Raw genomic sequence first — 16,496 nt, 5'->3', positions numbered from 1 at the left:
TAACCCTAACCCTAACCCTAACCCTAACCCTAACCCTAACCCTAACCCTAACCCTAATCTCCAGACACTCATCGACTCCTTCAAATCGATCACCCCAACAACTCAACAACCTCACTCAAACAATCCCACTAAACAACCCCATTAAAACCACTCAACACAACCTTCAAACTCTAAAAACGCGACTTGACCAACTTTAAAACAACTTCACTCAAACTTCACTCAAACTTAACTCAAACTTAACTCAAACTACCTCAACACAACCCCACTTAAATAACTTCACTAAACAACTCATCAAAATCACTCAACTCAACCTTCAAACTCTAAAAAACACGACTCCATCAACTTCAAAACGACTCCGCTCAAACTTCACTTAAACTTCATCAAAACCATTTCAAATCATTAACTAAAACAACTCCACTAAAACTTTGTTAAAACCACTCGTTTCAACCCCCAAATCCTATCTTGACTTTATTAAATCCACTCGCCTTGACCCCACTTAAATTTCAGTGTCACATCTATGTCACGTGATGGTCACGTGATCTTGTCCTCCCCTACGACTACTCTACATTGCACTCCCTCCTCAAATTCTTTAAACTGCCCCTCCTACACTTTCCTCTGCTTAAAGACGACTTTTTACTTTGCTTCCTCCTTAAACAAAGTTTAATCCTCACCCCCTCTCCAAACAACGCTTTGTGCTACCCCACTTAAATTTTTGCCTTACCCCACTTAAATTTCTTCCTGTCACGTGATGGTCACGTGACTTCGGCCTCCCTACGACGACTCTACATTGCACCTCCCTTACCAATACTTCATACTGCACTTCCCCTACGACGACTTCACATTCCACTCCTTCTTCAAACTCTTTAAAAACTGCCTTTCTCTCGTGTTACTCTGTTTAAAAATGACTTTCTACGCCCTCCTTTCCTTAAACAAATTCCACTCTTTTTTCCTGCCTAAGTAACGCCTTGTGCTGCTTTACTCTAAATCCACTTGCCTTCACCCCACTTAAATTTCATCCTGTCACGCGTATATCACGTGAGAGTCACGTGACTTTGACCTCCCTTACCTGTACTCTACATTGCACTCCCTCCTCAAACTCTTTAAATTGCCTTTCCCACTCTTTCATCCGACTAAACTCGCCTTTTTGAGTCGTCCTTTGCTTGAACAAACTCTATTCTCTTTTTCCTATCCAAGCAACGCTTTGTACTCCTTCACTCCAAATCTAGCTTTACCCCACTTAAATTTCTTCCTGTCACGTGATGGTCACGTGACTTCGTCCTCCCCTACGAGTACTCTACACTGCACTTCCCTTAGCAATACTTCACACTGCACCTCCCTTACCAATACTTCATACTGCACTTCCTCTAGAAATTCTTTAAAACTTGCTTTCCTACGCTTCCCTCTAGTCAAACATGACTTCTTAACACCCTCCTTTGCTTAAACAAATTCCACTCTTTTTTCCTGCCTAAGTAACTCCTTGTGCTGCTTTACTCTAAATTCCTGCCTTTACCCCACTTAAATTTCATCTTGTCACGTGATGGTCACGTGATCTCGGCCTCTCCTACAACTACTTCACACTGCGTTTCCTTACTCAAACCCTTTAAACTGCCCTTCCTACACTTTGTTCCCTTTAAACTCAACTTCTTCTGTCGTTCTTTACTCAAACATGCTTTATTTTTTGCCTCCTGCCCAAACAACACTTTGCACTGCCTCTCTCCAATTCCTGACCTTACCCCACCCAAATTTTAAAAGTATCACGTGTGGGTCACATGTGGTCACGTGACTTCGTCCTTTCCTACGAGTACTCTACACTGCACTCCCCTTACCAATACTTCATACTGCACCTTCCCTACCAATACTTCATACTGCACTTCCTCTAGAAATTCTTTAAAACTTGCTTTCCTACGCTTCCCTCTAGTCAAACATGACTTCTTAACATCCTCCTTCCTTAAGAAAAGTTTATTCGTTACCTTCTGCCCAAATAACACCTTCTGCTCCCCTGGTTAAACTCTTGGTTCTTACCCCACTCAAATTTTAATCCTGTCACGTGATGGTCACGTGATCCTGACCTGCCTACGACTACTCCACACTGCGTTTCCCTCCCCCAACTGTTTAAACAGACACTTTTACGCGTCCTTCAGCTTAAACTGAACTTCTCGAGACGTTCTTTGCTTAAACAAAGTCCATTCGTTACCCTCTGCCTAAACAACACTTTGTGCTGCTTTACTCTAAATTCCTGCCTTTACCCCACTCAAATTTTAATCCTGTCACGTGAATGTCACCTGAGGGTCACGTGATCTTGACCTCCCCTACCAGTACTTCACATTGCGTTTTCCCCTCAAATTGTTTAAATTGCCCCTCCTACACTTTCCTCTGCTTAAGCACAACTTTTACGTTCTTTCCTGCTTAAATTGTGTCCATTTCCTTTTTCCCACCCAAGCAATACTTGATGGTACTCCACTTAAATTTCTATCCTTACCCCACTCAAATTTTGGCTGTCACGTGTTGGTCACGTGACTTCGTCCTCCCCTACCAGCACTCCACACTGCGCTTCCTCCCTCAAACTCTTCAAATTGCCCCCTTTCACGTGTTCCTTTACTTAAACACGACATTTTACGTCTTCCTTGTTTAAACAAAATCCATTCGTTACCCCCTCTTCAAACAACGCTTTGTGCTCCTCTACTTAAACTCTTGGCTTTACCCCACTCAAATTTTGGCTGTGACACGTGATGGTCACGTGATCCTGACCTCCCCTACCAGCACTCCACACTGCGTTTCCCCCTCAAACTCTTCAAACTGTCCCTTCTATGCTTTCCCCCGTTTAAACGGTGCATTCTTTTCCATACTCTGCTCAAACAACGTTCATTCGTTGCTTCTCGCCTAAACAATGCCTCACAGCTGCTCCCCTACTCTAACCCCGGCCTTACCCCACCCAAATTTCTTCGTTGCACGTGACTTTCACGTGTGGGTCACGTGATCTTGACCTGCCTATAACTACTCCACCGTGTGTTTAAACGCAATCTTTTTGCAATCTTTTTCCCATTCTTTTACAAAACAAACTCTATTCTCCTTCTAACCCTATCTAAACCCTATCTAAACCCCACTCAAACCCCACCCAAGCTCACTCGAATCCTATTGGCTGTTTTTGTTGCCATGGAAACAACCTCCCCCTTTTTTACCCAACCCTTTTTTCCTGCCTCAAACCCTCTCCTCTTCTGCTAAACCCTCGTCTCCCACGTCAAACCCTCGCTTTAGGCCATTTCTAAGCCATTCTGCCTGAAATTCTTCTGAAAACACCCTCTTAATGACCCCCCAATTCCAATCAAAATAACCCTCATTTTAACTCCGTTTTTCCGCCTTTTAAACTGCAGTTTGAAGCCTCGCTGAGGTCCGGGCCTGAAAACAAATAAACCCTCCTCTGTGCTCCAAATCTGACCCTAAACCTCCCCTAAATCCGGGCTTAAATCTCATCTTAAACCCCCTCCTAACCCCCTCTCTTGAACCCTCTTTTTTTTGGTTTTTCTTGCAAAGAGGACCCACCCCCCCTCCCCCCTCTCTCCTCCCAATTTATACCCCTCCGGCTGTCCGTAACCCTCCCCGGCTGTCCCGTGCCCTCCTCCTCCCCTGTCCCCTGTCCCTTCTCTATCTTTATTCCCTCACCCCGCCCTCCACCTCCTTGATTCTTCCTCTCTTTGCACTGCTTCTCCTCATTTTATTCTATCCTCTTTGCTCCTCTCTTTTCTCCCCCTCTTTCTGCTTTTTTGTCCACCACTTTTCCCCCTCCCTTTGACGCCACTTGCTATCAATTCCCTCTCACCTATTTTTATTTACATAAAAAGGCTATTTCTCTTCTTATTTTGTGTCTTTTAAATCTAATCTTTACTCCTGCTTGTTCTTTCTTCTTGTTCTTGTTTTTTATCTACCACCCTCTCTCCCCTCGACCCCAACTCTGATCAGTTTCCTCCACCTACTTTTATCTGAATAAATTTACATAAAAAGGCCATTTCTCTTGTGATTTCTCCTCTTCTAAATCTAACCTCTACACCTGCTTGTTTTCTCCTGCTGTTCTTGTTTTTTATTCATCCTCTTTTTGTCTCCCCTCGACTTTGGCTCTACTCAACTTCCTCCCCATCCAGCGTGTTTTATAAAGAAAAAACGACTTTTCCTGACTCTCCTCTCCTCTTAGATTCAGTGGGCGTTTTTTCTTCTTTTCATGTATTTTTCATATTTTTCATTTTATTATTTTCTCTATGTTTAATTATATTAAACTCTTTAATCTACTCTAACAAAAAAAAATAAATTTCCCCTCTCTCTTTCCCCATCACTTTTCCCCGCTATTCTTATGCACATTCACTCCTTTACATTCTATTCTTTCTATTTCTTACTCAATCTTTCTTGATGATTCATTTATTTACATCTATCTATCTTATATCTATTTTCACTGAATTCACAAAAACACCTTGGCTACGCCTCACCTTCACTCTAAACACTCTTCCTACTCCTCTAAACGCTTCTCTCTTGTTTTTTTCTTTTTTTTTATCCACTCACTTCTCCTCCTTTCAGCTTATCATCTACTTTTACTTTTTTAAAAAAATTCATTTTCCCCCACCTTAAACTGCTTCTTTCATTTTAACGACATATTTTATCTTACTCCTCTCAACATCTTTCCTTTTCACTCATTTTTTCCAGTGGCTCTCAAATTCAATATCTACAGCTCATCTTGATCTCTGAAATATTTCTTTTTTTTATTTCAATCTTGATTTTATTTAAAAACAGTGCTCAAATACACTATGGAAATCTTTCTAAACACTAATTTCTATCAATTCTTATATCAATTCTTATATCAACGCTTCTGTCAACGCCCTGTCAACGCCTATATCAACTTTCACAAACTTCAACTCCACTCATCAACCTCAACGCTACACACATAAAAAACACCGCCCACCCAACCCCACTCCCCCCATTGTTCTATCCCATCATCTCTCCATCACTGCATCTCACCTCGACTCCATGTGGGGCAAATCCGGGGTAGGCGCTGAATGCGCTGATAACGACATGGCACAACAAACAGCGGCCACTCATCCGGGCAATACATGCTATTTGCACAGGGAACACGCTACTTTATGTGTAATGCACTTTCAATTGATGCTGAAGAGATCATACTCTACTCTTTCCTGTCCTACCCTGCTCATTTATCTAGTAAATATACATGCTGCTCTTATATCCCATTCCCATTTTACATCTAAATCATGAATGAAATCATCATTGCTACTATCATCCCCTTCATTATACTCCACCCATTCATTCTTAAACCTTCACTTGGCTTGACATCCTCTGGATCGTCTCCAGTCGTACACTTCGTAGGCTTACACCGCCTCGTCGAGGTGAGTGTTATTCTTGATGTGACTGTGGACGTAGTCGTAGAAGTGCTAGTATGGGTCGATGTCTTTGTGACCCACGTATCTGTCGTCTGTAGAGACTGGCACTCTGTTGCCTTTGCGTCTTTAACGGTTTCTGTTGTCGTCGTTGTGGTTGTGGTTGTAGTTGTTATGTTTTTAGTTGTTATTTCGTATGGTTTCACATCTAGTGGCTTCAATCCATGGCATTTACTTTCTATCGTTTTGCATAGATCATCACAATCACATTCCTTTTTAAATCCACATCCTTTTAGTAAATCATGGCATATCTCTCTCAATTCTACGTAGAGTCCAAATGCTTGTGCAACCAAATCAAATGCTTTCGCTTCGTCTTCTGTTACTTTCACTGTTGCATCTCTTCTTATAAGTCTAAACAACTTCGTGTCTTTTGTTCCGCTGGGTACAGCTGGTGCACTAGGCACAACTTCGTTTGCCGATTTATTGTTTTCTACTTTCGCTTTTGATAAAACAAGATTTGCTTTTTCCATTGCATCTTTTGCTTTTTTTTTGATATCCTCATATTCGTTAGCTTTTTTCTCCAACTCTTTACTAGTCTCTGCAAGTTTTTTCTGTAATTCAGGGCATTGACTTTTCACTTGTTCTACTAGTTTTTCGCAAAGTTTTTTCCTAACTTCAGTATCGTTCTTGCTATTAGTAGTATCAGTGCATAGAGTTTCAAGCCCATTACTTGCATTAGCCCATTGTGTGCAGTATTTGTCAAGCTCCCCTTTACATTTTTTTCTTGTATTTAAATGACCCTTCAATTGATCAACTACTTTCAGTTCCAATTCCTTCTTTTTGATGAACGTTTCACATTCCTTGTTAAGCTCCTTACATTTTCCATCACCGGCAATTAGACTTTGGCAACTTGACATGAATTTGCTGCAATAGGGTGTCCAAGAATCACATGTTTCTTCCATTGTTTTTTCTTCTTTCGCTTTATCCAAAACACCATTTGTTTTCATACGTGCCTTCAATGTAGTACACTTAGATTCTACGCTTTTTGTAAGAATCTTGCAAGTAATATTCTGTGCTACACATGCAAGAGCAAAACGAGTTCTTCCTCTTTTACTCCATTCATGGCATCGTTTTCCTAAATTTTCTAAACATAAATCGAACTTGTCCAAATCCTTCACTTTTTCTTCCAACAACCTCTCTTCCAATTGTTCTGCAATCTCCAGCCTATTACAATGGTGTTTCAACGTACGACAGGGCCATTTGATTTCTTCTGAATCTTGTTCTAAATCTTGACATTTCTTCAGTAATTCCTCGCAATCTTGTCTCGTAGGAAAATCTCGTCTTTCATTTAAATCTCCTTGCAACAAGTTTGTCCTCGTATGTAAATCCGTTAATACTGTAAGAGCTCCTTCTGTTGGTTTTACACATAAAACGAATAATTCATCGCTCTCCCCTTTGAAATCTACACATGTCTTTACCAAATCTTTTTGAAGTGTTTCAAACCATGTATCGTTTCTATTATGGAATTTCCCTCTCATTTTGTCTTGTAATGCTTGGTTTGCTAATGCATCAAGGCCTTTTTTATAACACGCTGCTTTAACATTCTTACATATTTTTTCAAAATCTGTTTGGCCTTCAAAATAAAAACAGTCTGATTGTAACCCTACACAATCATTTTCTGTAAGAAATTTCGGTAATTCACCCCATAATTTAATTTCTTTTTCAAATAAATTGCTTCTAAACTTTACTTCCAGAGAGTCCTTTGTTTCTTGAAATTCTTCTTTAAATTCTTTACATTTCTTTGTATAATTGCTCTTATTTCCACATAAATCTTTTAGACCCTGTGTTAGATATTCAATAGAACTACATTTAGTATTGAGTACACTCTGGCATTGTGTGTCATCAAAAGGGTTACTTCCTGACAGAAACACTAATAGATCAACAATATCTCTTTCCAGTGCTCTTTGAATTACAACTCCTTGTCTTGCCGCTTCTTTGTAAAGTTCTTCCAAACCTATTTTTTCCGCCAGTGTAGCTTCTGGTTTTGTAGGATCAAATTTTAAGCCTGGTGGTATATAAGTTATTCCTGCATCTTTACATTTCTTTTTCAAGTTATTACAATCTGGATTTTCTGTTTTACAGCTCTCATAGTGGAAATGACATTTTTCAAGTAATTTTTCAAGTAAAGAATGCTCTTTTTTTTGTAACTTCCCATCAGTAGTTAGTACTTTTCCTATCTCCGTTTTTAAAGAAGCACATTTATCCTTTATTGTTTGTACTAAAGATGTACATAGAGATTCTGTATCAAAACATTTTTGCATTAATTCGTTACTTTCTTGGCCTAACAAAAGACAAACATTTTCAATCTTTTTTTTGCACAGGTCCTTATCTTTAAGATCACCATTAAGCGCTCTTAAAAGAGCTTTTTCTGCCACTTCATCACGTTTCTTTTGATAACATTTATTTCTTAAGTCATTACACTTCTCTTTAAGATCATCAGAGCATGCTCCTTCTAAAAACAAACATTTTTGCTCATTATTTTTGCAATCGTTGTCTTTCAATTTTGAAATACTTTTTCCACTTTCTGTTTTAAGTTCATTCATGAATACGGTGCATTTTGCTTTAATCTTTTCTTTTAATCCTGTGCACTTTTTTTCTGCTGTTTTATCTTCTTTACATACTTTCTGTAGTTTTTCATCTACTTTATCTAATCCAGGATTTATAGTTCTTAAACCTTTGCAGTATTCTTTCAGTTTTTTTTTGCACTCTGTTTCTTCTAATTTATCTTTCAAGATCAACGCCAAAAGATAATCCTCATCATCATATACATTTTGCACGCCTTGCGTCACTTGTGCTTGCCGCTTAACCGCCCGCGCCACCGCCCGCGCCAAGCTGTGCCTGACGGCGGTGGGTTTGCACTGTGGTGTGTGGCTGAGTTTGAGTTTCCGTTAATGTGTTTTGACTACATGTGAGATGTTAGAACCATGTCTTCAAATTTAAGTATTAAATTATTCTTAATTTTAAGGGAGTTCAAGTAAACTTAGTGATAAGACTTGTCAGAGAAGCAGTGTGTACCAAATACATTTAAAGGTGCCCGCTTTCTTTAACGTGTAACTTGGCTGCTTCGCGATATTTTAAATTTATGCGGAGTAAATGTGGGGTAATCGTAAATCTTAACAAGGTATAGTATATAAAAGGGTATAAACAAAAAATAAAGGCAATTAAAAAAAATATAGGCCAACTATGTAGGAATTTTTCATAGAATTGTTCTGTTATATCATTATAGATATTAGAAAAATCAGAAAATTCTCGGTAGAGTATGCATTGAATATGATAGTTATAGTGGCTTTTTTTCAAATAAAATTCTTCATTCGATATACATGTGTTAATATTATTAATAGATTTTCTAGTTCTATTAAAGCTAGCTATAATCTCATTTTTAAGATTATCGTATTTTTCATTCTTCTTGATTCAATATTTTTATGCATAAAAAATATTGTTATTTTAGATTTTTTATTCCAATTTTATTTTTTATCTAAAACTATTTTATATTGTTTTATTTTTACTTATTTTTTATATCTAGTTTTATCAAGTTAAAATCTAAATTCAAAACCATATAGTTTTTCGTATTTTTCCATGTTTTTTGCTGTTTTTAGAATTTAAATTATAAAAATACTTTTCAACTAATGATAATTACTTTTTAAAAAAATATTGATGTTTTCAAGTATTTTATTAATTTTTGATTTTAAGACTGCTTTTTTAGTCATTTATACAAGTTTTTTGTACATTTTTTGCATTGATAATTTTTATATAGTTTGATTAGTTTTAAAAAATTCATTTTTAGTTTTAATTTACGGTTTGTAGTTTTTTTTTAATCAATATTTTCATTATTTGTTATTTTAAGTATTTGGTATTCTTTATTGTTTTATGCTTAAATTTGTGTATTTTTAAAGTTTCTTTTGTAATATCTTTGCAAATAAAAATAACTTAACTTAAATCTGAATACTCTTTTGAATTAATAATAGCAATTAAGTTCAATGAAAAATGAGAGATAGTTCAAATTTTTTTTATGATTAAATAGTATAAACTATTTGGAGTGAATAATGTTTTAGGAATATTTTATTTTGTTTTCTTTAACTTACTATATATATTTGTTTTTATTAGGGAAAGCTTGTCATTATTACATATATATTTTTTTATATATTTTTTCTAGTTTTTCATTATAAAAATAATTTTCTTTAGGTTTAGTGACAAGAATATTTTATTATTTTTTATAAAAACACGTAAATGTATTTCTTGTTACAAAATTTTATATTCGAGTAAAAAGACTTAGACAAGAGTAAATAATATTGCTATTGTTAGTTCTTTTGAAGATTTTTAAACTTTATCATCTTACTTAAGGACAATTTAAGGACATAAAAATTGTATTGTTTAGGTAATCTATAGGATATTTTATTAATGAAATTTATATTTCGAACGAGGCTTTAATATTTTAAGAAATTTGCAATTTTATTTGGTGTTACTTGTAAATTAATAAATTTCATAATTAATTAGTTATTTTTTTTTAATATTTAAAAGCTTTTTTTGATTTTTGTTTTACAATCTTAGATTTTTTTTAATGTTTTTAAAAAATATTCCTTTGTTAACTTATTATACTTTTAATAATATTGATTTATTGTTTTATTATAAATCTTAATAAAAGTAATAATAGATTTTTTGAGTAATTAGAAGATAATTTTATTAATAATTTATGCATTATTAATTATTTAGTAATATTGTTTGTTGGTTATGCTTTTGTAAAAAAAATGTTTTATGAAAAATTTTGAATTTAGATGTTTTTAATAAAATTTTGTATTTTTTGTTTTTTTGTATATTTTTTCATTTTAAAATTTATTGAAAAAAAAATTATTACTGGATTTTTTCATCTGAATATTTTCATTGATACAACTTTAAATATGCTTTTGATTAATTTATTTAAAATAATAGTTAAATGATAATTATCATTTTATATATAATTCAATAATAGAAATAATTTAAAAATTATTTTTTTTTGAAATAAAATCTTTAATAATTATAAATATAAAAAAAGAAAATTTTTTATTCATAAAAAAGTAATAAAAATATGATATATTGTATAAAAGAATGATATTTAACAAATGACTAAGATAAAATATAAATAATAAATAAATTTTAATTTTCAATAATATCATTTGTTCGAATGTTTTTAATAAATCTTTATTTTGTAAATATGTTTGAATTTTTATAATAAAATTATTTCTAGATTTCTAAGATTTAATGTTTTTTATTTAATTAGTTATTTTTTAATTCTTAGATTACTATGTTAACCTGTGTTTATTTTTTAATTAAAGTTGTATTTTTAGATATTTTAAATTTATATTATAAATTAAAATTAAGATTATTTTGATAACTTAAAACTTTTTGAAAACATAAATATTGTTTCAGTAAAAGTTTTGTTTAATTATATTTTTTATAGATTTTATAGATTTGAAGTATTTAAATAAGTTTATTAGTATTTTTTGTTTTTTCTTAAACATTTTTTCAAGTTTAAACCATTAATACTTAGATTTATAAACTTTAATCTGTTATTTTTAAATATATTGAAAAATAATGTTAATTAATTATAGAATTAATAATAATAATAAGATTATTTTTCTATTCTATTATTATTTTGCATTTTTAAAGTTATCTTTTTATTATTTTCTTTATTAAAGTTAAAGTTATTTCATATTATTTTTTAGGTTATTTAAGTTATATTTACTAATTTTGTTTTAATAAAATATTTTTAAAAAGAATGAAGTTTTTTTTATTGTATTTTATTTAAATTCTTGATTTTTGATAGTAATTTTTTAAAGTGATTTGTATAGAAACATTAATATTTTATTCTTGCTTTTTTTAATAATTTTAGATGATATTTATGGTATATATATTAATATTATAAAGTGATAGTAAAGTAGTGGTTTTCTATTGCTTTTTTTTGAAATAAAGATATTTTTAAAAATAATAGATTTTAGGTTTTGAATTTTGCAATATGTAAATTGTAAATCTGTGACTAACTCTTATGTTATAAGTAATTCTATGGTTTTGTGGTTATTTTTAATAATGATCATTTGTATATGATATTTATAGAATTAAAAAGAAAATTAAAAAGATAAAAGCTACTATAGATAAAAATAGAATAATAGTAGTTATTTTATAGTATTTTTGTTGTAATTAAGATTAAAAAATTTATTAAAGGAGTTATATATAAAATAAAAATTGTTTATAGATTTTTTAAAAATTATTTCTTACTAATTGTTTTTTAACGTTATGATTTTTTCTTAAAGATATTTCTTAAAGATATTTTTACATTTAACTATTCTAAATATTTTAATTTTAGATTTTTAGTTTGTATTTAAAAATTAAAGTCTAATAAAGTATTTTAGTTATCTTTTAAATTTTGGTTTATACTATTAAACAATATTAAAATACATGTTTATGATATGTAATTTGATTTTAATTTTTTTGATTTACAATTTTTATGATATTTTAAGTTTGAAACTTTCGGTACCTCTTTTTTAGAATTTTATATAGTTTGATATTAGATTTGGTTGAAATGAATCTCATGTTTTAAAAGATTCAAATATATTTAAATATGTTAAAATATAATTGTTATGTTTCATAATATTATACAAAAATTATTTATATCAAAAAATGTGTATATACTTTTTGAGAAAAACGCATTGTTACAATATAATTAGTTATTCTATGAATAATTTAACCTAAAAATATCATTTAGTACATAAAAAGTATTCCCTTCTGGAATAAGATGAAAAGTTTGTGAATATCGTTGGGGATTTTGTTCTTCATCAACCTAATAATATTAATTTAATTACGTTTTCCAAGTATACTAAGTATATACTAAAAGTTCACCTGTAACCATAACAATAACACTTCCTCCAGATAACATAGAAGGCTGAACATCAAGAGTTGAAATTCTATGTTGTACTTTAGTAAAAGGGAGTTCCTATAAAGTTGTCAATTTAAAAAATATATAAAAATTTATTATGTAATATTTTAAATATTATATATTAATGAAGGACGAACCATTAATTTTTGTATAATTTTGTCAGCTCCTTGAATTTGAGAACTCTCAAAAGTAAGCATTGAATGAGAACGCTATTTTTTAGTAAGTCTGTTTGAATCATTCTATTATATATCTTATTACATACATATAATGACGCCAGTTGAGATCTATCTGTATCAAAATTTTTATAATAAAAGTCCTATAAAGAATTAACAGAATATGAGGTGTATAATTATCAATACAGTAAACTGTGTTGCTAATGCATTTATATCTATTTATTATTAGATTTTTATCTTAAATATTGTGAAAAAGTAAATATATACCAGTCATTTTTTTATTTTTATATTTTTTATTTTTATAATTTATTTACGAATGAAATTTTCGGAATATTTTTTTATAAAAGTACATCAAGTTCAATATTTAGATAATAATATATCTTTTGTGCTTATTAAATACGTATTTTTTCAGGTTTTAGTAAGCAATTTATTAATATTTTATTTTATTTTAAATCATATTAGGCAATTATTAATTTCTGAACTTGAAAAATTTGATAAACTTATTCTATTTTGAAGAAAAAAAGAAATTTAGTCTTAGAAGATTTGGTTTTATTTTAGCTATTTGAATATTTTCTGAGATTGTTTCTGTAAATTCTAGAAACTTTTTTTTTAATAATTCTACTAAAATTGTTTTTTAGGAAAAATTATTGAATTATGGGTTTTGTAGATGAAATTAAAGCTTGGAATTTCAGTATATATGCGCAATGGTATTATTGTTTTTAAGCTTTTTTTTTATAAATTGGTGTTTTAATCTAATATTTAGGTTTGGGATTATCTCTATTATTCGTAATTTATTTTTTATTATTATGGAACAAAAATCAATAAGTATATAGTTGACTTTGTTTTGGGGTTTGTGAATTTATTTCATATTGGCTCTATTGTCGTTTTCAGTGTATTGAGCTTGTATTTGCTTTTTTTTTTTTTGTCATTTTCTAATACTCTAGGGTAATGGGCTTTATACTTATGTTTGTTGAAATTCCATTTTTAACAAGAATATGTCCCACTAGCCAAAAATTGTATGTATTTTAGTTTTTTTTGAATACTAATGTTATAGTGATTCTTTTATTCAATATTTTAATCAAAATTGGCCACGTGCTGTGTGTTTTAAAAATTTTTTTAAATACATTGTAACTTATTTCTATAGGGGGTGTACATTATTTTTTCTACTATCTTGTTTCTTTCGGGAATTATTAAATTGACATCCTTAATTGTTGCTGGATTTTTTATGACTATTGCTTGTTTATGTTATGGTATAGATTATTTTCATTTTTATATAAATTGTTAAATATTGATAGTAATCGCTGCTCTTAAGGGTCAGACATTCACAAATAGTTCTCTTCTTGGAGGTCCAGGCATTACTCAAATGGTAGTGTAGTAAAGTAATTGTCTATTCTTTGATAGGTCTATTTGATATAAAAATAAGTTTTAAAAATATATTATGACCTTTTTATTAATATAATTTATAAAAATACATATTAAATATCTTGATTTTTGGAATTTTGTATAGTATTTGATTTGTTTTATAATTTTTTAGTAGCTTTTAGTCCATATTAATGCTTTGTTTTAATAGATTTACTTCTGTAGTTTCGGTGTTTAAGAAATGTTTAAGATTTTTGTAGTTTTGCAGTTTTTTAGTTTTTATTAATGTTTTGAATATATTTATATACAGTTAAACTGTGATTTTAAATTGTTTTTTAATTATTAAAATTTTTTATATACTTTTTATAAATAATATTAATAAATGTGTTTTAAAAAAGTATAATTATATTAATTAAGATTAACAATATAATTATTTTTATATTAATATTGTAAATAGTTAAATATTTAATAAATTTTATATTTTTAATTATTAAGTATTCTTTATGATTAATGAATTTTATTGTGAATTAAAACTAGAATGATATTCTTTGTATATTTATAGTAATAATATATGACATAATGTTTCTATTTGATATTTTTTTTGAATATTTAAATTTGCTACTGTATTGTATGAATTATTTAAAAATTTTAAATCCTATAAAATTTTTAAAAATAGTTATATATTAAGAAAAAATAAATTTTAATATTGAATTTTATAATTTTAAATATGACTTAAAAAATTTAAATTATTCATTTTATTATAAACATATATATTTAGAGAATATTTTTATTATTTTTATAATATAAAAATTTATGAAATCTGTTTTCATCAAATTATTAAAAAAACAAAAAGAATTAAAATAATTATTTTGTTTTTATGGTATTATGCTTTATAATTAAGATATTATTTAGTAAGGTATTAATGAGAAATTTATGTTTAAATAAAATTATATAAATAAAATTATAATAAATATAATTTATTTTAGCAAAAATTCGTTAATTTCCTTATAAAATTAAAATTTCAAATATTTAATTCATTTATAATATCCGGTTTTTAGGTTATAATTAATTGTCAGTATTATAATATATTATTGTTGAATATGTTTTAATAAAAGTAGTAAGATTTTAAAATTTTTAAATAAATTAATGATAGAATTTTGTTTGATTTTTTACTGTTATTTTTTATTTTATTTAAATTGTTCTATAAAACCATTTAAATGTTTAATAAAATATATTAATATTATTATTGTTAGATTTTTGTAATGTAATTTAATTCTTGTAAATTTTAAAATTGAGCAATAATTAGTATAGTCACTTGTATAGATTTATTATGAATAAAAATGTTTTTTTTTTTTGAAATTTTCAAAATTTCTTTGGAAAAGTAATAAGTTAAATGAATTCTTTTAGGTTGAAAAATATTTAACTTTATATTAAAAAGAATTATAAAAAATTAATGAATTCTTTAAAAGAGTTGTCGAGTTACTGTAAGTTAATGCTTTTGGAGGTTACTGAAGATCAAATTCAATTTCATCGATTAAAATTACATTCTGAAGTTTTCAGTAAAAAAGAAAGATCTGTATTATTGCTTCTTGAAAAATTAGAAAAATTAAAGAATGAAAAAAAAAAGGTTATTTTGGATGAAGAAATTGGTTTACTTCTCAATTATATTATTTTTTTGTTTAACATTAATTTAGTTGTAGACAATAGTATTTCAGAAAAAGATTTATCTGAAAAAATTAAAGAGGGTCAATTTGAATTACTTATTGCAAATGCAACTAATACAACAAAAAATCTTATAATTGAAAAGTATTATGTTTATTTATTGTTTAATTATTCTAATTGGATATCTAGTTTTATTGAAACAAATCCTATTTTACAAGCCGTTTATTCAAATGAAAGTTTAACTGAACAAGATCGGTAACTTGATCTAAATTGTTCTATTATTTTCTCATGTTTTAGAGCTATAAATTTTTCTCTTGGAAATTGTGATAATATTATTTCTAAACTTTTGAAGTTTCATAATTTTTTATTGAAAAATGAGAAGAAAATTTTACATCTTCAAAAAGAGACATTAAGTATATGAATATGATTGATTTCAATTTTCTTATTTTTTATAGAATTGTTTTCCGAGAATAGAAAAAAGGTTAAAAAAATTTTAGAAATCATTACTAATATTAAGGATCGTGAAGAAAAAATGCTTTCTGTTTTAGAGAAACAACAGAAAGACAAGTGTTGTTATTTTCTTTTTTTGTTTTTTTAATATTAGTTAGATTAGTTAGGGAAATGAATGATATAAAACATCGTGTTATTATTGTAAAAAATTGTTTACAAGTATCAATTTTTTAATTTGTTTTTATAATATTTATTTTTTTAGGGTATAATTCTAGAAAGTGGAATTGATTGGTATGGAAATGAACATTGGAGGAATATGATGCTTAAAACAGGTGAACATGATAACTATATTATAAATTAGATTATAGTTTTAAAGACATATAAATATGTTTTAATCGTTTTGTACTTTTTGACTAATATAAAATTAAATATGTTGGTTTCCCAATGATGCTTTCTAATTGGTAATAATACACAAATAGTCGTAAATTTTATCAATTATTAAAAAATATA

General features: G+C 29.1%; 4 protein-coding genes across 4 annotated transcripts; 2 read left to right on the top strand and 2 right to left on the bottom strand.

Annotated features, from left to right (window-relative positions):
- Nucleotides 1-5,242: 5,242 nt before the first annotated feature.
- On the bottom strand, nt 5,243-8,272 carry T551_02433 (uncharacterized protein; the record flags this gene model as incomplete). The annotated part of the gene is made up of 1 exon (XM_018374696.1): nt 5,243-8,272. A coding segment is annotated over one exon (3,030 nt), but the record flags the coding sequence as incomplete, so codon positions are not given.
- A 3,866-nt stretch (nt 8,273-12,138) lies between these two features.
- Nucleotides 12,139-12,789, bottom strand: T551_02432 (uncharacterized protein; the record flags this gene model as incomplete). The annotated part of the gene is made up of 6 exons (XM_018374695.1): nt 12,139-12,246; nt 12,295-12,399; nt 12,480-12,551; nt 12,605-12,658; nt 12,702-12,730; nt 12,783-12,789. 6 exons carry the CDS (start codon nt 12,787-12,789, stop codon nt 12,139-12,141), a joined length of 375 nt encoding a protein of 124 aa, XP_018229267.1.
- Nucleotides 12,790-13,169: 380 nt separating this feature from the next.
- On the top strand, nt 13,170-13,890 carry T551_02431 (uncharacterized protein; the record flags this gene model as incomplete). Its single annotated transcript, XM_018374694.1, has 7 exons — nt 13,170-13,222; nt 13,279-13,301; nt 13,349-13,418; nt 13,460-13,531; nt 13,570-13,612; nt 13,660-13,765; nt 13,811-13,890. The coding sequence occupies 7 exons, from the start codon at nt 13,170-13,172 to the stop codon at nt 13,888-13,890; spliced, it is 447 nt and encodes a 148-aa protein (XP_018229266.1).
- A 1,437-nt stretch (nt 13,891-15,327) lies between these two features.
- Nucleotides 15,328-16,347, top strand: T551_02430 (uncharacterized protein; the record flags this gene model as incomplete). Its single annotated transcript, XM_018374693.1, has 7 exons — nt 15,328-15,523; nt 15,569-15,680; nt 15,726-15,791; nt 15,834-15,949; nt 15,992-16,103; nt 16,145-16,205; nt 16,249-16,347. The coding sequence occupies 7 exons, from the start codon at nt 15,328-15,330 to the stop codon at nt 16,345-16,347; spliced, it is 762 nt and encodes a 253-aa protein (XP_018229265.1).
- Between the last annotated feature and the right edge of the window lie 149 nt (nt 16,348-16,496).

This window comes from Pneumocystis jirovecii (assembly GCF_001477535.1).
Source record: "Pneumocystis jirovecii RU7 chromosome Unknown supercont1.10, whole genome shotgun sequence".
NCBI classification, from domain to species: domain Eukaryota; kingdom Fungi; phylum Ascomycota; class Pneumocystomycetes; order Pneumocystales; family Pneumocystaceae; genus Pneumocystis; species Pneumocystis jirovecii.
Note: the sequence above shows the minus strand (reverse complement) of the source record. Positions and strands in the feature narration are given on the sequence as shown.